Below are 24,696 nucleotides of genomic sequence, written 5' to 3'. Positions count from 1 at the left end.
GACAACCCAGACAACATCAAGAGCATTTGAACACTTCATGTGGTTATCTGGTTACAAAATCACTGACAAATTTAGCTGTAACCACAACTTCTTTTTACCAACACTTCTTTGTTGCTTAGGATTTTTTGCACAGGTTACATGTTACATGGCAGGGAAATCTCGTTAAACTTGTGCATCTCCTGATTATGAAAATACTTCCCATGTATATGTTTTTTTGTTTTGTGAATATTACAAGGCACAAGTTGAATAATTCCACACGCTGCAGGTGAGCTAAGAGAATGTGAGAGGAAGGGATGGTGTATGTATAAGAATGTATGTATTAGTGTCAGGCACGTACCTCACGGCAGCAGCCTGCTCCCAGGGGCGTACTTCACGGCGGCGTACTTCACGGGACCTTATTCCACCTTCTCTATTGCTGCCTGAACTTGACCTTGGATTGCCTACGGACTTGTCTATGTGATTGCTGCCTGAACTTGACCTTGGATTGCCTACTGACTTTGCCTATTTGATTGCTGCCTGAACTTGACCTCAGATTGCCTACTGACCTTCCTTATTGTATTGCTGCCTGGCTCTGACCTCAGATTGCCTTTGACCAAGTCTTCTGTATCTCTGCCTACAACCTCAGTTGACCTCGTGTTCTTGGACATTTCCAGTCATCCCTGCATGTTGGCCTCCTCCTCCTTACGCACCTCAGGTAACCCCACGGTGCCTGTCAATTAGTATGTATGTATGAGAATGTATGTATAAGTGTGTGTTAACATGAATGTGTATGTATAACAGTGTGTTAACATTAATGTGACTGTGAACATGAATGTGTGTGTTATGAATGTTTTTGTGTAAGTGTATGTGAGCATAAATGTGTATGTGAACATGAATGGTTACGCTAGGCTCTACAACACTACCTTTCTTCCAACCTATGTTGCCTTTTTTCACCTTCAACTCCCTTTCTCTGTCCCTTTATACCCATACCACAAATCTCTCACACCCTCACCAAGATCTTGCTATGCACTTCAAGGACCAGATTGAAACACATGGGACATCTCTTCTGTGCAACCCCCCTCTGCACCACCCTCCATCACTCTTCCTACTTATCCCACATTAACTGCTTTTTCCCCTACAACTGAATAACTATCGACTCTTCTTTCTTCCTTTCACCCAACAACCTGTCCCCTTGACCCAATCCCATCACATCTTGCAAAGTCTCTCTCTCCCTCATCCGCCTATTTAACCTTTCCCTCTCCTCTGGAACTGTGCCTACAACCTATAAGCATGCTGTAATCACACCCATTCTAAAAAATCCTTTCTTAGCTTTCACTTGTCTGACTAATTACTGCCCTATCTCTCTACTTCCATTTACATTTAAGTGGCTTGAGCAGATTTTCTACAAATCTAACTAACTTTATCTCCTCAGCTCTTCCTTGACCCTCTACAGCCTGGTTTCAGACCCCTTCACTCTACTGAAACAGCTCTAACACAAGTATCCAATGACTTGCTCTCAACCTGTACTCACACTTCTCTGTTGCTTAGGATTTTTTGCACAAGTTATATCTAACAGCAGAGAAATCCAGCCAAACGTGTTCAGTTGCATCTTCAAATTACAGAAATACACCATGTCACAAAACTAGGGATGCAGAAGACTTTTTAAACTGTTGGAATTAGTTTCCCCAGGGAGCATAATCACACCCGGTTGTTACCAACCCATTGGATCATCATTTCCTGTGCCCTGTGCCTGAATGGCTCTTAGCTGCAATGCTCTGCAACTTTGTAGCGGCTAGAAACCGTAGGAGTGCCCGCTGAATTTAACTATAAGTATTCAGGACATCGGTAGCCCCACCGGAGCACTCTTTTGTATGTCTATCAACTGTGGTGTGGAGGTATGAACGAGGGGTGACTGGGAGAATGAGCACAACATTAGTGCTATCTGATGTTTGGGGTGGGCTGCAATTATAACTTGTAGTCCTTTGGACTATTAAGAACCTCCCAATGCAGACCAGACAGCTGAACTGGTGGACCAATACATAGACTCTCCACATCTATCCACACGGATGCTTCTACTTTCGGATTGGGAGCAGTGCTGAGTCAAATGGGAGCCAACGGCAGTGAGCGCCTTGTTGCCTAGATCAGACAAAAGCTGCATCCCAGACAGCCAAGTCTCTGGTTTTGGGGTGTTCCCAGTGAAGCGGCGTTGATCCTGTGTTATGGACAGCAGTTTGAAAGTTCCCCAGAGCAATTCGCAATGCACCCAGGTGGAGGCTCCACAGCCGCTGAATCCCGAACTAATGGATGTGACAGATGTGATAGAACTCCTTCTCCCCACCACCCCTCGTTCATAACCCCACCATTCAGTTAATAGGCACACAAAAGTGTGTTCCTATGGGGGCTATGGGTGTCCAGAATACTTAGGGTTAAAGTCGGCAGGCACGCCTACGGTTCCTAGCCGCTACACAGTTCCAGAGCATTGCCGCTAACACCCGGTCAGGCACAGGGCACAGGAAACGATGATCCAACGGGTTGGTAACAGTAGGATGTGATTATACTTCTAGGGGAAATGATAAAACGGGGGAAAACAACTCCAAACAGTGTAAACCTTCGAGGAAGTTATGTAGACTTGAGGTCTATTTGCCAGGAAAGGCCATCTGCGTTCTCATTCTGATTTCCTGGCCAATACTGCACCGTAAAACTACAGGGCTGCAAGGTGAGGCTCCATGGCAAACAATTGTCCATTGTCTCTGGAAACTCTGTTAAGCCAAATTAATGGGTTGTGGTCAGTGAGCCTTTTTTTTTTTTTTTTTATTTGTGTATATGAATAAATCATGACACGGTGTAATATGTCCTGTATTGTAGTTCACCTGAGGTTGTATTATGTTCTGATATGTAAAACAATAGAATTCAGAGGGTGTACCTTTTCACACGACAATATATAATCTCCATACGTATATAAACTGCATCTTGTGCATTTACTATCATGCATAACTAATTCCACAGACTGTAGATTGTAGAACAGATGACAAAAATATTAAACCATTTTCTTATCTCATCTTATTAACATCTGATTAGATGGCTGTCGAAATGTTTAAAAACAAGGAATTCTCATCTGCGTATGAAAAGTACATGTTACCAGTCGCCAATGAGGTCATCACTCTGATTTTATCATATATAGAAAAGAAGGTAAGATTTTTCGGGGGTTCTTACTGCAGATTGTTGGAGAAAGTGTGCACAAAGTAAATGTAAAACAATATAAGACAAGACAAAATAACATAACAAATTATGTTGTACTATATATGTATGTGTCCCCTCCAGCATACCAAGACATTTTGGACAATGGTATGTTTCCAACTTTGTAGAACAGTTTGGGGATGACCCTTTTCTATTCCATTATCACTGTGCCTCACAGAAACACTCCAAAATCTCTTCCCAGAAGAGTGGATTCTGTTATAGGTGCAAGGGGGGGGGGGGCAACTACATACTAATGTCTATGTATTCAGAATGTGATGTCATAAATATCTGTTTCTGTAATATTCAGGTGTCCCAATACTTTCCCAATATAGTGTATTTAAATGTTGTCTTTGTACAAACTCAGCCAATGATATATGGTTGTATTGGTTCCCTTGTGCAAAAAAACCTTGATTTTAAATTCTATTATCAAATGGATTGGATATGCATTTTTAATTGTCATGCAATTGAGACCCCTGTAGTCAATACAGGGTCTTAATTCGCCAGCCTTCTTCACAAAAAGAAGCCAGCACCGGCAAGGGAGTAGGACTTGCAGATGAACCCCGGAACTTGCAGAAAAGACCTGCGACAAGCACAAGACCCTAATCACACACTAAGATGACCATGTTAGTACTTCAGCTCTTCACCGCTAGAATGTGGGGTTATGCAACTAAAGCCACAGGTATCCAATGATAATGGGGTCAACGTATTACCTGAAACTGGATCACCTCATGGGGTCTGCCATCAATTGCTTCGATGGTGAGTGGAGAGGCTCTCAATTGCAGCGGAATGGAGTACCTCACCACGAAGGCACTGACGATAAATAACCCAGTGGCCCTAGAATCATTCAGTGCCTGTGGGAAAATACAGCCATAAGAGCCTCATTGTTCCAGCCTAACTCTACCCCAGGGTACGGAATTCAATGGTATAATCAGAGACAGTTCGGGTACCCTGTCAAATGGACATGAGCTGCTTGGCAGCCGAGGTGGCACAACCAGGAACATCGAACACCTGTTTCAATGATGCAACAAATTCAGGGGAGTTCTGGACTATCCGCTTCTAGGTCTCCCAGAAGGGATTTGCTTACGCCAGAGCCTTATCTGAGAGTAAGGAAATTATAAAACACTTTTACTTTCGGTAGGAAAGGCTTAGGGCACCATCTCAAGTTGATCCCCCACCTGACTGAGAAAACCTTGGCATTAGTTAGGGTCGCCCCTATAGGGATGGGGAAGTGGGGCTCAGAGGTGACTGCCAGAGGAGGAGCATCTGCGGCAACAGGATGAGCCAGATGAGCAGTGCAGATCAGAAGCCTGAGGGGCAAGTGCAAACTGGTCCATATGCTGGTCCACCAGTCTAGAAACAACATAAGTAATAGGGTGGCTGGCAGTACCCTCTGGATTCATGGCCCTTGTGTGACCAGTGAATAAACAGTACCAAAAACGTAATGCAAAATGAAAGCCTGTAAAACAAGTTGGTGGCAGGAACTAGAACAGGTAGTCAGGCGAGCCAAAGTCGGGAATACAGAAGTCAACGGTGTTAAGGTACAATAGCTAGGAATCAAGGAAAATCACGGACACGGGAACGTTCTTGGTAGCCAGAGCAAAACCCAAAGGCAATGGAATCCTACAGGCTTATATAGGTCAGAGCAAGTCAGAGTTTCAAAGAGCAGCACACAGTGAAAAGGCATAGAGCTAACAACACTAGAGAAATCTCAATTGTGGCTGTGAAACCATGACAGTCTGGTAATGACTGTATGTATATTTTTAAATCTGAAATAAATGTGGTTCCCAAGGCTTCCTAATAAATTATATAATGTATAGTGTATTTTATGCATCGTGTGTATGTGAGATCTATCCTATATATCTTGTCAGTGCTACCAAGCAGCCTACCTGTGCCATCTTTGTCACCAAAAAAAAGAGAAAATCCTGGTCTTGTTGCAGGGGTTATCTGGGGAGAGAAGGGGTCCAGACCATTTGTTTGATAAGGGCCTCCAAAATTTCTGATGGCAGCCCTGTTTAGTCTACGAAAAAACATTGGCACTGAAGGTGGTCAGCTGAGTGAGCACACTGTGTGTTTTGTACAAATGCAAGTAAGCAATAGTGAATTTAGTTTTGAACTTTAGTGCGTATTTGCACCCGCAAATGGACACATTAATGACTTTGTCACTATAAATATTTCTTCTATCTGGTCTCTTCAACAGAAACCTAAACCCTATGAGATGGCAGTTGATATTGGATGTGGTACTGGTAGATATACATTACCTTTGGCACCTCACTTCCATAAGGTGCTAGGGGTAGACATCAGTCAATCTCAAATAGATGAGGCCAGGAGATCTTCTTCATTTGAAAATGTGACTTACCAGTGAGTGATCAGCATGAATAATAAAGAAAAACAAGTTTTTACATATTCAGAAAACCTAATAATTACATTAGTGTGTCTAATTGTTTCTTGTTTGTAGGGTTTCTCCAGCTGAGAACTTACCACTAGAAGATGCATCTGTAGATCTTGTGACTGTTGGACTTGCTGTTCATTGGTTTGATTTGGACAGATTTATGCTTGAAGTTGTTCGGGTACTGAAGCCCAAAGGCTGTCTAGCTGTACATGCTTTTTATCCAGTCTTTAGAGTAGAGTATAAAGGTTACTCTGAGGCACTAACTGGCATCATGAAAGAGGTGAGTATAGTCATGTAAAATAAACTTAATCCAAAATCAAAACATAGATTTAAACACAGTATACAACAACACAGTCTCCCATTCATGAAACACAAATGGTTTGTATCAACCTAACTAGTTCTTCTTCATCATCTTTTTCATTGAGGGAAAATGCAAAATATCTGGAGGTGTCAAAAAGGGGTAGAGCTGGCTGAATATAAGGGATCTCTTGTTGGCGTTAAGGAATAATATAATTGAATCTTGCTCATTTAAGGTTATGGTTGCCAAATTAAAAACTAAACTACAAACATACATGTCATGCACCCCAGCATTGGAGGAATCACACACAAACACATAGGTTTTGAGTTTCAATGTCTGAGAACTCTACTCACCAGGCAGAATTAATGCTTTGTTAGCTGTGCTGTAGAGATTGCTTACAATATTACTGTTGAAAACACAAGGGATGAACATACTAAAACACTTTTTTATTATTATTTTCTTCACAATAATGATTCTCCCTACAATTTGAATGAACTGTTTACCTTTACAGATGATGGACACCATTTCTAAATACTCTGACAAAAGCGATGCATTTTTGCTATCCCAATATAAAGACATATTCAATGCTGTACCATTAGAAGATAAGAAGTGGTAACTATATGACCAATGTGTTGTTTTTTTTTTATTCTATAGGCCGCTTTCACCAGAATGACCCTTTAGACATAAATCCTACATGTCAGTAATTGTGCTGTAACACTTGCTGGATTTCTGATATGGTTGAACTTTACTTATCTTAATTAAACTCACTGTAACTATAGTTGTATGGTCAGCAGATTAACTCTTCCCATTTCATGAGACCATCTGATGTATAACATTATATAATAGACTTCTTTTCATATTAGGAATGTCTAAATAGCAGCAAAAGGGTTAAACAATAAATCCCTATACATGACGTGACTGGGTAGTTTTTTAGCATGTATTACCTCAGTCTGTTGTGTGAGAACAACAAGCCTCCGGGCTTGTCTGTTGGTTCATGTTTAATAATGCCTCTGCTACCCCCTTAATACTTCATGTATTGCTCTAAGCCTCAAGCAATAGACCAGTATCCAAGCTCATGCTGATGAGTTTCATTAAGGATGAAACAGCTGTATATGAGTGGATGTCTGGCTTTTACACCTCTGTCCTGAGCTCTGTTTCATGGCTGTCTAGTACAGCATACATTGGCTCCAAGGGGTCCATGTATAAAGTGGATATAGAGGCAAAAAGGTGATCATTGCTAAACTAAGTTGCACATGCCTACCTGGAATCCCTTGCAGTGGTGGCAGCCAGGGCCGACCTTAGGTGTTCAGACACCCTGTGCGGACTACTCTTCCCCAGAGTCCTTTTGTCCTCTCATTAACTAAGCCACACCTCTTTTCCTTCCTCCATGTAGTTTGTTGTCCGTCGCCAACTCCGTTGTCCTGCTCTTCACTCCTCAAGTCCACACATTCGAACAATGTGTTCCACACATTACTTTATTCATTATTTTACTCATTTTCAATCTTTATTTATTTCAAGATTCTTACTACCCACCTTTCTAACAATTTCTTCCACCTTTTCACTATCTACCCCCTCTCCCCCCTTTTTACTATCTACTCCCCCTTTGTGGTGGGAGCGTGAAGCCTCAGTCTCGCTGCCCTGCCTTGGCGCACGCAGCTTCACCGCTCATCACCACTGCTGCCATGGTGCCCTGTGCGGCCGCACAGCTCGCACACCCCAAAGGCCGGCCCTGGTGGCAGCACTAAAATACTTTTATGGAAATATCTGGTGTTTGTAGATTAGTGTTTAATAATGCTTCTGATACCTCCTCATTTTCAAGTGGAGGGGTTTACCATCACCTTATCCCACTACAACTTATAGTATGTTGCGTGCACCTTAGTCTATTCTCAGTTTGTTTTTACCCCTCACTTTTAGGGTCACTGATATACCTGTTGTGTTTGAAAGGTCAGTCAAAGAATTAATAGGGTTTATCCAGTCTATTTACATGTACCAGGATTTTCTAACGAAGGATCAAGATGGCGCCACAAGATTCCTGAAATACATGGAGCAGAGGTAAAGTACAAAAATGCATTATATTATTTACTATGTTATGTCAGATCATACACACAAATAGGGAAGCTTCTGAAACTTGGATTTGGTGGTAGTTTTGAATCAATTCTATGTATAGCAGGAATAACACATCATATGGACAACAGAGTGCCTGGTAAGCTTAAACCTTTATCAGCAAACAGTGGAACTCTTCCCATTTGCTCCAGGGATCACATCTGATTACTGAACCTTCAGGACAGTTATTCAACCTCAAGTCGATCCAAAGGATTATTAATGTTGACTCTAGAAAAACTATGAGATATTTTATTGATGTAGTGGCATGTGTATTTTACTAATCACATTGTGATTAGGAAGCTGGGTACCATTGACTAGCATGGTTGAATGCAGTGCCTGTATTCAACTTGTAAGGGGAGTCAGAGTTCTCAGCGCAGTCTGGAGAGTCCCTCTTGGAAACTTTGGAAACTTTTAAATTTTTTTAAAGGAGTTGCCGCCATCTTGCGAGCGGCAAATCTCTCACAGTGGCGGTTGTGACCATTCTCCGGAGTACGTCCAGGGGTGGGTGTTCAGTGTTGTTGAAAGCCTCAATATCAAGGCATTTCAGCAACACTATTGAAGCTTAGGAGGTGATCAATGACTGGATATGCATGTTTGCATGTCATGCTATTAAAGTTGCACTGCATGTGGCTGCACATTAAATCACTTGATCTGCCACACAAGGCATGGAAAAGGTAAGTGATCTGCGCCATCTAGCCACAGTCCAGAAGGCAAATGCCCAGTCTGTCAGATCGCCCCCCCGGCTTGCCTCTTCATCTTTTAGTTTAGTTGCATCAGTTTGTGAATAGACCTATAATATTCTTTATACTCTATACAGTTTAATCCAGTAATAAATAATATTTCCAAGGAATGTGTCATTTTGTTTGCCAGAGAATATCACCAGTAATGTAGTATAATCTTCAATACAGCTAACCCATAGTTTGTTCTTCAGGTTCCATGATGTTCTGGGTGAAGAAACGGATTCAGCCACCATGAAGGTCCAAGTCAAACATTATTGTGTCTTGGCTTGCAAGTCTTAATGTGCACTGGGTGAATTAATGAAGAGACTACAAACCACATCTGAGCCTTATCACTTAAATCAACAATTATTCAAAGGAATCAAATATCAGATTACTGTCATATGATGTGATCAGCTACAGTACTCCATGACCACAGTGCATTTCTTTACTATACATTTTAGAAAATTAAGATTGGTAATGAACCAACACACTTTTCAGGTGGATTGATTCCACCTCATGCTAGTGGCCAAGCAGTGGAGCCACAAAACATCAATCTGTTAAACCGTAGTTCCTCTGTTAAATACATTAAAGTCATTGTTATCTTTGTTTTAAATGGGCTACCATTACTGTTGCACGTAATGTGACTGTACAGCTGGAGCTAATAAAGTGCTTGTAAGTAATAAAGCTGCTGTCTGACTGCTCTGATATTATTGATACTGAACCAGTGGCAAAGAGAAATGTAATTATATCTCTAATTTAGAATTAGGGTGCATTTTGATTTTTTTTAGCTATTAGCAATATTTTTGCTGTTAGAGAACTATAAGGGCTTTATCAGAATTCAACTCTGAGAAATACCAGGCATGTTCTTTAATTTTATTTTTGTATGGGCCCTTACCTTTGGCTGAAAATGAGCACTAATTGATTTGTGGACAATTGCAGAATAGTCACTGAAAAGATAAGTGATTGTTGTTTTTTTCCCCCCTACATGTTTTCAGCCTTTGAGTGCGATGTGGACTTTCACTGTCCAGCCTTGTGCCCCTTAAAGGATGCTTGGATGGACCCCATCTCCCTTTTATTAGGTACACCTGTTCAGTTGCTTATTAACACAAATAGCTAATCCGCCAATCACATGGCAGCAACTCAATGCATTTAGGTATCAGAATGGGGAAGAAGGGTGATTTAAGTAACTTTGAACGTGGCATGGTTGTTGGTGCCAGATGGGCTGGTCTGAGTATTTCAGAAACTGATGATCTACTGGGATTTTCACACACAACCATCTATAGGGTTTACAGAGAATGGTCCGAAAAAGAGAGAATATCCAGTGAGCAACAGTTGTTTGGACGAACATGCCTTGTTGATGTCAGAGGTCAGAGGAGAATGGGCAGACCAGTTTGAGATGACAGAAAGACAACAGTAACTAAAATAACCACTCAACCAAGGCATGCAGAATACATCTCTGAACACACAACATGTCGAACTTTGAAGCAGAGGGCCACAGCAGCAGATGACCACACCGGGTGCAACTCCTGTCAGCTAAGAACAGGGAATTCTTAGCTACAATCCGCACAGGCTCACCAAAATTGGACAATGGAAGAACATTGCCTGGTCTGATGAGTCTCGATTCCAGAGGCAACATTCAGATGGCAGGGTCAGACTTTGGCGTGAATAATATGAAAGCATGGATCCATCCTGCCTTGTATCAACGGTTCAGGCTGGTGGTGGTGGTGTCTATCGGTATGAGGGACATTTACTTGGTACATTTTGGGCCCCTTATACTCCAATTGTCTCCACAGTCAACAGATCTCAATGCAATAGAGCACCTTTGGGATGAGGTGGAATGGGAGATTCACATCACAGATGTGCAGCCGACAAATCTGCAGAAACTGCGTGATGCCATCATGTGCAAATGGACCAAAATCTCTGACTATTGTTTCCAGAACCCTGTAGAAAGTATGCCACGAAAAATGAAGACAAAAGGGGGACTACCTAATAAAGGTGTACCTAATAAAGTGAGCAGTGAGTTTATATATATATATATATATATATATATATATATATATATATATAGTGTGTAAACATAGCATTGCAGGTATAGAGCAACAGAACACACAAACACTATTTAAGGGGGGACCCCCACCAATAATTTCTAATAGTATAGCAATGTGGAAAATGTATATTAGCCCTTTGTATGTGTTTTAGATCTGTCATCTTAGACCTCGCCTACTTTTAAAGTAACATCGCTAGTTAAACTCTGCATTGTTCAAGTTCAGCTCATCATGAGAAATTCATAAAGGCTGACCATTAATAATGTATTTTCAATTCTCCTGTAAACCCACAGCTCTGTTACTACACATATCTGTCTCCTTTTAAATAGTAACAAATGTCAAATGTAAAGCCATAGTACATGGGGTGTAAAACTCTAATCTTTGTGGGCAAAAGACACACCAGCACCATGGAATATATTTACCGCTTAACGACCAGTGCATGCAAAAACAGTCCGTTAATGACCAATGATGTGCCTGGCATGTCATTGCATTAAACAATGATTAAACATGATTATAGAAAATGAACCAACCTAATGCTATTTCACGTTATTCAGAGGCCAAAGAAGACGGGTCGTTTTGCAATTATTTGAGTCATAAAGAAGAATTCATCCATCATGTGCCCAAAAATGAGTTATTTTTTTTTTTTGTTTGTTTTTTTATTAACAAAGTACAAAATACAAAAGTCAGTTTAAAAAGAAAAAATTTAAATATATAAGCATATACACTTAGACATATAGAGGAGTTACATAAGTTTAGTTGAACATATAAAGATGAAAAAGTATATCCCAGGCGAGCATAAACTTCCATTCTAGAGCTTATTAAATTTCTGTTATAACTATTTTCCATGAGAAAGAAGCTCGATTAGGTCTATCTTCTCAGTTGTTTATATTTAAACTCTATAGGATCTCCCCTATTACATAAATAAGACAGTCAAGGCGCGAAGCGGAAGGGAACAGAATATGTATGGATAGATAGGCTATTTAAGGGGCGAGTTATTTATTTGGACTGTTAGATCCCCAAACTATTAAATTATTGTACGCAGGCAGTAAAATCAGACTTTGTTATGCAAAAACAAAATTGACTTATCGAAATCTGAAGTGCCTGGTGCTTCATATAATTTAAATACGGCTGAACACTTTGGACCAGTTCTGACATAGTCAAGACTCTTGTGCTTCAAGAGAAACTTGGACACCTCAAAAAAATAAAACATGGAAATTGACTCTTTTAAGGTCCTATCCCAACAGAATAAGGACTGTAAGGAAGGCATGGTGACAGCTTATTGACTACTGACATGACTTTTAAATTAGGGATGCACCGATATATCATGGTCGAAACGTATCGGCCGAAAATAGCATTATCGACAAAATGCTGAAACAAAAAAAAAACAAAACACCGAAAATAATCATCCGCAGGGGCCCTGCCGCTTCCCTCTGTGTTTCTCAGCAGGGTCTCTTGCTCCGTTGAGAGGACGCAGGAACCCAGCGGAGTCGCGTGAATGCACCTCACCTCACGTGACTCCTCTCTGTTCCTGTTCCCCTGGGCAGGTGAAGAGAAGTTCAAACAGACTGCGAGCAATGCAGAGGGAGACAGCGGCCCCTGCGTAAGTCTGCGAGCGGCACCGGAAGATCTGCTGTTCAGGTAAGGGTGGGGGAGGGTGTATGAATGAGTATAAGTGAATGAGGGAATTCATGTTTGTGATGAATGAATATACATGTGATAGCATGGATGTATAAGTAGTGGGGGCAGGGCACAAGGAGGCTGTAGGTTATGTGCATGTATTAGCTGCTTGTGCATGATAGGAGTGTCATTGCTATATTAAATATATATGATTGCTAACATCAATAACACTCCTATCGTGCCCAGGCATTCCCAGATCCCAGCATGTACTAGATGACTTGGTGTGTTGCCTTCAGCTAGCTCCACATTGTAAACTTATCCCACCCTAGTATTGATTGTTTTGAGACGCTCCCACCCCCCTTGTAAAGTAATGCCCCAACTTTAGTATGTCAACCCTGGCACCCTGATTGCATCCTGATTGTTTTTCCAACAGCCAAATTGAAAGCACAGGACTTGCTATCTTTGCCCCCAAACAGCCTGGCTGTGGAATCCTAGCCTCAAACAACTTCCATGTGACTCACTGTGCCACACATATTCATTCATTTTCTCATTCACAAACATTAATTCACTCATTAATTTACTCATCCACAGATATTCATTCACTCACAGATACTCAATCATTCCCTCAATCACGCATACTCATTCATTCACCCGCTCGCAGACTTCCATAGGGGCAGCTGCTTCCCTCTGGGTTGCTTGTACAGTGTCAAGCACTTGAGAGGTTCAGACATGGTCAAATAACTAGCCGAGGTCAAGCACAAGACCACTTCTTAAAGGCACAGTAGGCAGCATTCCCAGGTGTACAAAATTATGTTCATCTTAACATCAGAGGGAGTACCCCTCCCTCCTTCCTATAAATTTGTGTCATTTTGTACACTCAGTGCTCAGATATACTGTGCTTTCTGGGTATACACTTCTGTGCTTCCTTACTTTTGTTGAATTGGATATTGACCCTTCACGTGCCTTATCGTGTATGAACCTTCGCTGCCTGAACTGACCTCTGCTAATCCTGACTTTGTCTAAGTCTCATCCCTATCGGTACCTTGCTTTTGATTCACCCATGTCTCCAGTCTTGCATACTGGGCTCCAACTACTAAACCCGACAGGATACATTGTGTGAATGAGTTAATGAGAATGAATTAATGTGTGGATGAATTGTGTGAATGAGTGAGAGAATGATTGAATTAATGTGTTGATTAATTGTCTGAATGAGTGAGGCAAGGAAGATTGTTAACGTGCATCGTGCAGATGTGCCGGCAGCGGAGGTTGTTTACACGCATCGCTGCAGCCGGTGAATGTCTGCACGATGCGCTTAGACAATCTCCCATGCCGGCATTCCCCCTGTGGAAAGTGCTGGCAGGGGAGGCTGTCTGTGCGTATCAGAGAGCAGGATGCAGGTCCCCATGCAGTGCTGCGGGGGATCTGTATCCTAACCCTGCTGCCTGCCCGGCGCCCGGAACTGCATGTCCCGGGCGTCGGGCGATAAGAATTGCGCATTTCTGCGCTAGACACCTAATATAGGCCGCACCCCCACTTTAAAGACTTAAAGTGGGGGGGGGGAAGTGTGGCCTAAATTCAGGCAATACGGTATATATATTGGCAGCAGGGTCTAATTATAATATATATTGGCAGCAGGGGCTAATATTAATATATATGGGCAGCAGGGGCTAATATTAAAGAAACTGCACAGTTCATCTGTTATTTTGAAATCATATTTCAATCACAGTATTTACTTCAAAGAGATAAGTACATATTATGTAGTTACAAATGCATGCTTAACGTGTTGTTAAAATGTTGTATTAATATACTGTTTTTTAAATTCTTTTTAAATTTTAAATTTTGTCACTTAACCATCTCTGACAGGGAATAAAAAAACAGTATGTATGATAAGAACAAGTAACCAATTGGATTAGCTCAGAGGGAAAGGTAAGCCGAGATGAGTAACCAATAGCACATTTACACATTATATTAAGAGATGAGCTGAAATAAGCAACCAATACAATATTTACACACAACCGAGAGGTGGACTATCAGTAGTAAACCTGCGCAGTACACTAAAAGGTGGGGTCTAACTAGTATAAAACATGTACCACTCTTACTTTGTCTGTTACCTCTGAAGAAGCCAGATCCTGTTCAAGAAAGGTGCTTTGGCTAACTGATCACATCCTCTCTTGTGACTGTGATTCTTACAGGGTGCATGATCATTTTCTCTTGCCAGTATAAACTTGAATATAGCCCTCTGGCATTAGGAAAACAATACAACCGTGTAGAACCTATACTTGTTATGTTGGTTTTTAGTTGGGTAAATATTTTTCTGCACAAAACTGGAGGTTGTTTTCTACTTTCCCCCATCTTCTAATTATCAGAAGAGTAACCCAGTCATTTCTGGGGTCCATGAAGTTTACTGGGTCTGGATTTCCTGAGAATCTTTTTCCTGGATTATAGGAAATGTGACCTTGTGCCACACTGAATGTGTGTCTACCCATACATTCAGCCCCCAAATCTCACTTGATAAAGATTATACTGGATGTTTGAACTGTGTTCAGCAGGTTTTAATGCCGCAAGGTTGTTCTTGCTGTTTATCAACATGAAAACAAACCAAAAAATGAAAAGTAAAATTGTCCTTGGTTTTAATTTTACTTTCTGTGTTTGTAACTTGCATAGATGACTGCCAATTTGTTTAAGATCCGAGCATTTTCAGAAGTCTATCAGAAACTGATGATCCCAAGTTCACCAGAGGTAACAAATCGGATTATAACCTATTTGGAAAAAAAGGTAAGTGTGGTAACTAGCCTTTAGGTATATTGAATAACAACTGCTATATTCACTGCCTATGCAGATCACAGTGAAGAAAAAATATATATTTGATCCCCTGCTAATTTTGTACGTTTGCCCACTGGCAAAGACAAGATCAGTCTATAATTTTAATGGTAGGTTTATTTAAATAGTGAGACAGAACAACAACAAAAAAATCCAGAATAAAGCATTTCAATAAATAAGTATTTGACCCCCTATCAGTCAGCAAGATGTCTGGCTTCAAGGTGTCTTCTCTGAAAGGGAGTGTCCCTAATCCGAGCTTGTTACCTACATAAAAGACAGAAGCAATCAATCATTCAGATTCCAAACTCTCCACCATGGCCAAGACCAAAGAGCTGTCCAAGGGTGTCAGGGACAAGATTGTAGACCTACACAAGGCTGGAATTAGCTACAAGGAGGAATGCTGCCTATGACCCCAAGAACACCATCTCCGCCGTCAAACATGGAGGTGGAAATATTATGCTTTGGGATGTTTGTTTTGCTAAGGGACAGGACAACTTCACCGCATCAAACGGGCAATGGATGGGGCCATGTACCGTCAAATCTTGGGTGAGAACATCCTTCCCGGGCATTGAAAATGGGTCATGTATGGGTAATCCAGCATGACAATGACCCAAAACACACGACCAAGGCAACAAAGGAGTGTCTCAAAAAGAAGCACATTAAGGTCCTGGAGTTGCCTAGCCAGTCTCCATACCTTAATCCCATAGAAAATCTGTGGAGGGAGGAGAAAGTTTGAGTTGCCAAAGTGGGACAAAATCCCTCCTGAGATGTGTGCAAACCTTGTGGCCAACTACAATGAACATCTGACCTCTGTGATTGCCAACAAGGGTTTTGCCTCCTCAAGTACTAAGCCATCTTATGCAATGGGGTCAAACACTTATTTCACTTAAAATCTCAAAAATGCAAATCAATTTCTAACTTATTTGAAATGCGTTATTCTGGATGTCTTTGTCAGTGCCAAACGTACAAAATCAGTAGGAGATCAAATATTTTTGTTCCTTCACTGTAGGTATCTGCATTTGTTAATCAGCATTGTACCGTTTATGGTAAATATTTATTCTTTTTGTCATCAGAAGGCAAAACCCTTTAAGCTGGCTGTTGATGTTGCTTGTGGGACAGGAAGGTCGACTCGGCCACTGGCTCCTCATTTTGAGAAGGTGATTGGAATAGACATTAGTGAGAGTCAAATACAGGAAGCGAGAAGACATACTCAAGAGCAGAATGTTACTTATCAGTAGGTTATCTGTGATTTTTTTCACATGTATGTATGTATGTGTATATGTATATAATGAAAAAAGTACTCAGTGAGTTCAGAATACCCTTTCATCATTTTAAAACACCTGCTCTGAATAAGACTTCTGTCTTTTTTGTTTTTGGTTTCTGTCATGCTGTAATAATAGCTCATATGTGTGTGTTTGTGTGTGGTTTGTGCAAGCATAGTTGTGTGTGCTACAAGTATTTATAGACTTTAGTCAGACATATCAGGGAGGCACAATGGCATATAAGGGGATATAGGGCATATCTGGGGCAGAGCAGCAAGCATGGGGGCAGATGTGCATAACTGGGGGGCAGGTTGGCAAATAAAAGGAAATAAAAACAAGAAATGCATTTTTTCTCAACCATAGTTTTTATTAAATATGAAAAATAGTTTACATGTGAATTCATATTTACTAGTAAAACATATTTCCTAAAGGGTAGTCTTATATTCAGGCTTTTTTTTTTTTTTCTTCTAAATTAATATTAAGGTTTTGGGGGGTTGTCTAATAATTGAGCAAGTACAGAAATTGTATTTAAAAAGCAGAGATTTAAACAATAAAAATAATGATAATAAGTATTAAAACATTAATACTTTTATTTTTTAAATTGTCACAATATTTTTCACGTTTCCACATTTCTCAATTGTTTTCTGTATGGCAGCATTGAACCGTAATTGAACTAAGCGTCTAGACGCTATTTGCCCTGGAAGGTAAATTTAGCAGTTTCTTTTTTCTAGAAACTAGACAGGGCTTTGAATGAAGCCCACTGTCTTTAACGTAAGAGATGAGTCTCTGTAGGATAATGTCCTATCCAATTGCTGTCTGTAATTTATATTATCACTATTAAACATAACATTATTTTAAATATGATATAATTAAAAACCCATCAGTAAATTCATATTCATAAATACATTCAAATGGTATGTGAATTACAGTGGCTAATTGATAGCTGGATATCAGCCGGGAGTCATCATTCCCCCACCTATTTATGACCCTTATTCACATGGACCCGGTGTTTGCATATCATACTTTAATTATTCTTCTCTCATTACAGGGTTGCATCAGCCCATAAAATGCCACTGGAAGATGACTCGGTGGATCTAATTAATGGAAATCTTGCAGTTCACTGGTTTGACATAGACAAATTTATGGAGGAAGCAGCTCGTGTTTTGAATATTAATGGCTGTATGGCCTTGCATGCCTTTGTGCCAAAATTTGAGATTCACTATAAGGACATGTCAGAGACTCTAACAGCCATCATTAACGAGGTGAGATAAAACTGTATGCTCTTTGCAACAGTTTTATAACTAGGTTTGGATCCTTAGCTGTCAAAAAAACACACAACAGTAAACTGTGAATAGATCACTGGATAACCCCAAAATATTTGTCAAATTAAGCTATGTTCAAATTTTTAAGTTAAATGTTGGTATGTTTGCCATTATGGTCAATAATTCTGTGTATCTGTAAGGGTTACACCAGGAAATAGAAATGAGCCTCTCTACTATCATATACTTTAAAGTGCATATGATGGCTGGAGTGTCCCTTTAATAAAGCACATCATCTGTAAATGTACGTTAACTAAGCCACACCTGTATGCTATTCAAGTCAGGAAGAAACACACTATGAACAACCAAAAATCTTGGTTTATTGTGGTCTTTGTAATATTAGTGTCAAGATGTATTTCTAGGAAATGTGGTTTCATGGAAATTTCCAGCATGTAAATTTGAACCATTATACTGCATTGTACACTACACAATACCTAGTTCCCCACTTTAAGCTTCAGCTTTAAAACAAAGAAAACACATTAGCAGAGACAATAGGTCAAATGAGAATAACAGACCAAAACCTTAATTTCTGCAGTAATAAAGGCTTCGAACAAACAGTACAAAGTATCACTGGAATTCTGTTGCCACAGGTTGTTTGTAAGAAAAACATTAATCTGTGCCTTGTGTTGTAATGCTTTGCATGCCTGTGTGCACTTAAGTGTATTCAGTTGTATCTGCAATGTCTACATAGGGATATGAAGGGCTACAAAAATAAGTGACCCTGTCACAATAATGTTAAGTCAACAATATTCCAGCAAAAAATGTCCCGGTTTACTTGCGATGTTCCTGTTGCCATCTTGTATCTATATCTGTAATCAAGCATAAGTAGTTATTTGATACATGCCCCTTTACCATGGGAAAATGGAAAACATGGGCCTAGATAAGCTATATGCTTTTATATGTGCAATATTCCTAGGTACAACATCTATAATTTGTCTCTTAAAACACATTTTTTAATCTTTAGCTGAGGGCTTTGGCTGGGTTTGTTGCTGAAGCTTACTCCAAAATGGAACATTTCACAGCGTCTCTTTTAGATATACTTCTATTTCTGTTGTCAACTATATTTCTAGCTAGAGAAGACTACACGACAATGAAGTACACGGACTTCATATTGGGAAAATGTAAGATCTTAAAAGGTTATGAGCCTCTTTTGATAACCTACACCAAGGGTCAGTGATGTAAGGAAGGTTTGAAATGTACCTATATGTCCAAAGGGAGCTGTTTAGTGATAGCTCTTTCTACTCCCAACCATGCCCACCTACTTTGTTCATCGTCCTTTGAAAAACCAGAACTTTTGGGGGAGTTGGGCTGTATGTCTGAGGTTGTTTCTCTACCAAAGAAAATTTGCCTTGAATTTGATTACTATTGACGGAGATTTTTCAGGATAAATGAGGGAAAATTAAGACGTGTATATGTGTTTTCCATTTAGGTTTATTTGCAATAGTTTTAAGCTAATTACATTAATTAATTCAAGTACTTTCATCATGCAGGGATTTAACAATATTTTCAAATATGGAGGAAAGGCACTTGCTCTTATGTGGTCTGAATATAAAGAGATATTTGAAGCTGTACCATTTTCTGATAAACAGAGGTAAGCACAACACACAGTGGGTTGTGTAACATTCATATTCTAGAGCTATGAATATTCTTTGTTTTTTATTTTCATTTATACAACTAGAGAGTTCAAATTAGTCAGTCTTTTCGGATGCGCCACAGTTCATTCTCAAGGTAGATCCATGTGGGTTGTTCCTCCAATAGGCTTGATTATCAACACATGTAACAACCAATGAATTGTATATACCGTATTTGCTCGATTATAAGATGACCCCCCAAAATCTGAATATTAATTTAGGAAAAAAAAGGAAAAGCCTGAATATAAGACGACCCTATAGGAAAAAAGTTTTACCAGTAAATGTTAATTCATGTAAACTATGTAAATTATTTTTTTAAATAAAAGCTATGACTGAGAAAAATATTTTGCTTTTATTTCCTTTTATTTTCCAACCTGCCCCCCCAGTTATGCACATCTGCTCCAGAAAAGCCTCATACCCCCTATATGCCACTGTGCCCCATGATATGCCTTTTAACCCTCTAAATGCCACTGTGCCCCATGATATGCCTTTTAACCCTCTATATGCCACTGCCTCCAGAAATGCCTTTTACCCCTATATGCCACTCTGGCATTTAGGGGGTTAAAAGGCATATTATGGGGCAGAGTGGCATATAGGGAGGTATAAGACATTTCTGGAAGCAGAGTGGCATTAAGTGGGTTGAAAGGCATTTCATAGAGCACTCTGCCTACAGAAATGCCGTATGCCCCCCATTTAACACTCCCCCAAACTCACCGGTGCTTCTGATTCCTGTTTTGGTTCCTGAGTTGCGGCCAGCACCCCACTAGTGGACTCCCAAGTCGAGTGCCCTGCATCCGGACTCCCAAGTCGAGTGCCCTGCAAGTGGGCAACCTGCCGTGTGCCCCATCCAGAGGGCTTTCCTGTCATGTGTGCCCCATCCAGAGGGTTCTCCTGTCGTGTGTGCCCCATCCAGAGGGCTTACCTGTCGTGTGTGCCCCATCCAGAGGGCTTACCTGTCGTGTGTGCCCCATCCAGAGGGCTTACCTGTCGTGTGTGCCCCATCCAGAGGGCTTACATGTCGTGTGTGCCCCATCCAGAGGGCTAACATGTCGTGTGTGCCACATCCAGAGGGCTTACCTGTCGTGTGTGGCCCATCCAGAGGGCTTCCTGTCGTGTGTGCCCCATCCAGAGGGCTTCCTGCCGTGTGTGCCCTATCCAGAGGGCTTCCTGCCGTGTGTGCCCTATCCAGAGGGCTTCCTGCCGTGTGTCCCCCATCCAGAGGGCTTCCTGCCGTGTCTGCCCCATCCAGAGGGCTTCCAGCCAAGAGACTTTCTATCATTTTATGTTGTTGTACCATCATTTGCAATACAACTCTTATCAGCATCTTCTGTCTGTGATTTATTTCCTGCGCCTGTCTGTAACAACCCCAAGCCTTCATGCATCATGGAGTTCAGACAGAGCCCCTCGTATCCCCTGCACCCGGGCTCCTATCAGACCTGTTCACCTGGTCCGTGACAAGACGTCTAGACAACTTCCGCTGCAGCCAGAAGGAGGTGCGGTTAGCAGCGGGGGTTATCTGCAACCTTCTACACGCTGCCCCGGCTACACACCAGGGAATCAGAAGCACCGGTAAGTTGGGGGGGGGTCAGGAGGATCCAGGTCCCCTGCAGCGCTGCGGGGGCTCTGGATCTTAGTCTCATACTCAGACCTCTCTTCCCGATTATAAGACGAGGGGTATTTTTCAGAGCATTTGCTCTGAAAAAAACCTTGTCTTATAATCGAGCAAATACGGTATATGTATGGCATATACACTCACTGGCCACCTTATTAGGTACACCTGTTCAATTGTTTAACACAAATAGTTAATCAGCCAATCATATGGCAGCAACTCAATGCATTTAGGAATGTAGATGTGGTCAAGACAATTTGTGGTTCAAGTTAAGTGACTTTGAACGTAGCATGGCTGTTGGTGCCAGACGGGCTGGTCTGATTATTTGAGAAACTGCTGATCTACTGAGATTCTCTAGGGTTTACAGAGAATGGTCCGAAAAGGAGAAAATATCCAGTGAGCGGCAGTTGTGTTGACGGAAATGCCTTGTTGATGTCAGAGGAGAATGGGCAGATGACAGGAAGGCAACAGTAACTAAAATAACCACTCGTTACAATCTTGAAGCAGATGGGCTTTGATTGAGAAGGGCATCAATTTCACTCTAATACCCAATTAGCATTTTTCTATACCTAAAAAAGAAAATGTATTCATACATTTTCTGGAGCTTACTTAAGTTTCATGATTTTTGGTACTTTAATATATGTGCGATACACAGGTGGATATTTACATATATATATGTATTCAGTGTTTTATGTACAATTCATTGGTTTCATTTGCATTGGCTACATGTGTAACAATAACACATTGGCTGGTTGATTGGCTGGTTGTTTTTTAAATATCAGCCTCTTTCTGAGAACCATCTGTCTATGATTAAGACATGGATTCTCGGTCTTGCTCGTATGGTTACTTCGAAGATTTATAAAGCTTTTAGGTTTTAAACAGATGTATTGACGTGTTGGCCTAATTTCCATTCTGAGTATGCTGCAATATCTGCCCATGTTTTTTTTCTCACTAAATAGATAAGGTCACATTTTAAAGTGAAACGTAAACATTGTTTTTACCATCAAATTTGTATTTACCAAATTACTTTTATAACCCTACTAGACTGTAATTCTGCATTTTTCAGGATCACTGGCATACATGACATGTTTCTGGTTACAGTAGAAGATGTATTGGGTTTTTTTAAAGCAAGTTTTTTGTACCAGGATTTTCTGAGAAAGGACAGAGACAGAGCAATTCAGTTTTTGCAAAATATAGAGGAACGGTGAGTAAATCCAGACATGTTAGAAATATAGAAAATATAAGATCATAACTGACTGACGACCTGGTACAAATAAGAAAACAAAAGTATATGTTAAGGAATATAAGATTTAAAATAAAAAGATTTAAGTCTTTTGTCCCGCATTAAAGACGGCCATGGCGGTCATGCAGCCGCACCGGCCACTTAGCCGGCCGTTTTATTAACATTTAGGGCGGCCTGGGAGGCAATAGCCCCCGGCCCAACCTGCCCTTGTTCAGGGCCATTTGGGTGATATCTGTTATCATTATTATTTAAAAAGGAGCCAAACAATAAATGGCTTCATATGATCACTAGCCTTAAATAAAATACTTTTTTTTGCAGTAATATTTTCTAAATCAATGCCAACATTTTACCATTTCTGCCAGGATATGCAAACTTTTGAGCACAACTGTATACTTCTAAAATAAATAATTTGGTTAAGATTGTAATTCCTTTATTATTCATTTTAATATATATATATATATATATATATATATATGTGTGTGTGATTATTATTTTAGTGTGTGGGCCATTCAAGATTTCCCACATCAAACTCTTCCAGTCGTTTTTTTTATAGACCTTGCTTTGTGCACGGGGACACAGTCATACTGAAATAGAAAAGGGCCTTCCCCAAACTGTTCCCTAAAAGTTGGAAACATAGCATTGTCCAAAGTGTCTTGGTATGTCCCCTTCATTCCAGCATGATTGTGCCCCAGTGCACAAAGCAAAATCCATGAAGACATGGTTGGATGAGTGCCTGACCTCACAAATGCTCTACTGGATGAATGGGCAAAAGTCTTACGGAAAGCCTTCTCAGAAGAGTGGAAGCTGCTATAGCTGGAAAGAGTGAACCAGCTTCATACTAATGTCTATGTATTTAGAATGCAATGTCATAAAAGTCCCTGCTGGTGTAATAGTCAGGATCCCCAATAATTTTGTCCATATAGTGTATGGGTATGTGTGTGTGTATTTATATATATATATATATATATATATATATATATATAATGTTTCATTCAACACTATTATGTATGTTCCATTTTCACAGGTTATTCAATATTTTGGGAGAATCTGATAATCAAATCAATATGGAGTTTCACTTGGAATATTTCTGTGTTCTGGCGAGCAAAACATGAATACAATCGAACAAGGCTAAAGGCACATAAATTTGGATGATAATGCTTTTGCAAAAAAGGCATAAAAAGCATGATTACAGCAAGTGTGTATTTACTTTATGTTACTAGCAAGTCTGTAGATCTTGGTTTGCATCAATTCTGTCTACTCTAAACATAACTTTCAACAGTTTTGGTTTATACAGGCAGTCTATTTTTATGGACAGTCTTGTAAATGGGCATGTAGTGGAAATCATTTTTACTACTTTTCTGCCTTTTAATTATCAGAGGGGCAACATTAACTGTGTCATTTCTGGGAATCCATGATGTTTACTAGGTGTGAATTTCTTGAGAATTTTTCTCCTAGATTATAGGAAACTGACACAGCTGCACTGAATGTGAGTCTACCCATACAATTAGCAGCGGCTTTATTTTCTCAGATTAGACATGTGCAAATGGCCAAAAAAGGGTTTGTTTTTGGCCAATTCATTTTCAGAAAACAAATTCTCGAGAGGCACAAAATTCTTTGTCTGACGCCCACATTTACTCTCACCCACACTGTCACATAAATGTACACCGATCAGCCATAACATCATGACCAGATGCCTATATTGTGCAGGTCCCCCTTTTGCTGCCAAAACAGCCCTGGTCAATCGAGGCATGGACTCTACTATGCCTCTAAAGTTGTGCTGTGGTATCTGGCACCAAGACGTTAGCAGAAGATCCTTTATGTCCTGTAAGTTGTAAGGTGGGGTCTCTGTGGATGCATCATGGTGCCGTGTGTTCACCAGGTAAGCAACACACCAGGCCATCCACGTGATGTAAAAGAAAATGTGATTTATCAGACCGGCCAACTTCTTTCATTGCTCAGTGGTCCAGTTCTTATGCTCATGTGCCCATTGTAGATGCTTTCAACTACGCAACCCCATATTGACCATATGGTCCAGAGGCATCATTACCAGATTACCAGAAGGAAGGTACAGAGAGGCAAAATTAAACACACCACAGGCTAAATCATATGAGATGGTTGGAGAAGCTGGTGAGTCTCCGTGTAGCGGACACTAGAGTGATCACATTTTATTTCTGCCATTATGAAGGCCACTATGAAGAACATGAGATCAGCACTGCAACACATGGAAACAGCACTGCAGGTATTGATCAACTGAATAAGATATACAAACCCTGTATTTGCAGGTATACATAAATAATGTATAGAAACATAGCATAGCTGATATGGATCAACAGAATAACACACAAATGCAGCTTTGCAGGTATAGAACAATTGAAAATCACATAAAAACTCGCTATTAAATGTATAGATAAAACCCCCTTAATTA

At 40.4% G+C, this 24,696-nt stretch overlaps 2 protein-coding genes across 2 annotated transcripts; both read left to right on the top strand.

Annotated features, from left to right (window-relative positions):
- Positions 1 to 3,057: 3,057 nt before the first annotated feature.
- Positions 3,058 to 9,025, top strand: LOC128502226 (putative methyltransferase DDB_G0268948). Its single transcript, XM_053471983.1, has 7 exons — positions 3,058 to 3,168; positions 4,151 to 4,153; positions 5,414 to 5,574; positions 5,672 to 5,885; positions 6,415 to 6,515; positions 7,818 to 7,955; positions 8,938 to 9,025. The coding sequence occupies exons 1-7, from the start codon at positions 3,058 to 3,060 to the stop codon at positions 9,023 to 9,025; spliced, it is 816 nt and encodes a 271-aa protein (XP_053327958.1).
- A 5,911-nt stretch (positions 9,026 to 14,936) lies between these two features.
- On the top strand, positions 14,937 to 23,488 carry LOC128501695 (uncharacterized). Its single transcript, XM_053471263.1, has 6 exons — positions 14,937 to 15,162; positions 16,281 to 16,441; positions 17,518 to 17,731; positions 19,279 to 19,379; positions 22,095 to 22,232; positions 23,296 to 23,488. The coding sequence occupies exons 1-6, from the start codon at positions 15,052 to 15,054 to the stop codon at positions 23,381 to 23,383; spliced, it is 813 nt and encodes a 270-aa protein (XP_053327238.1). The 5' UTR covers positions 14,937 to 15,051; the 3' UTR covers positions 23,384 to 23,488.
- The last annotated feature ends 1,208 nt before the right edge of the window (positions 23,489 to 24,696 follow it).

The sequence above is a fragment of the Spea bombifrons genome, chromosome 7 (assembly GCF_027358695.1).
Source record: "Spea bombifrons isolate aSpeBom1 chromosome 7, aSpeBom1.2.pri, whole genome shotgun sequence".
Classification (NCBI taxonomy): Eukaryota; Metazoa; Chordata; class Amphibia; order Anura; family Pelobatidae; genus Spea; species Spea bombifrons.
This window is presented reverse-complemented; position numbering and strand designations above follow the sequence as displayed.

Coding starts and splice junctions, on each gene's coding strand:
- LOC128502226 (XM_053471983.1), top strand. CDS start 3,058: ATGGCTGTCGAAATGTTTAAAAACAAGGAATTCTCATCTGCGTATGAA. Junction 5,886..6,414: donor TAACTGGCATCATGAAAGAG/GTGAGTATAGTC, acceptor TTACCTTTACAG/ATGATGGACACCATTTCTAA. Junction 7,956..8,937: donor CTGAAATACATGGAGCAGAG/GTAAAGTACAAA, acceptor TTTGTTCTTCAG/GTTCCATGATGTTCTGGGTG.
- LOC128501695 (XM_053471263.1), top strand. CDS start 15,052: ATGACTGCCAATTTGTTTAAGATCCGAGCATTTTCAGAAGTCTATCAG. Junction 16,442..17,517: donor GAGCAGAATGTTACTTATCA/GTAGGTTATCTG, acceptor CTCTCATTACAG/GGTTGCATCAGCCCATAAAA. Junction 19,380..22,094: donor CCATTTTCTGATAAACAGAG/GTAAGCACAACA, acceptor TGCATTTTTCAG/GATCACTGGCATACATGACA.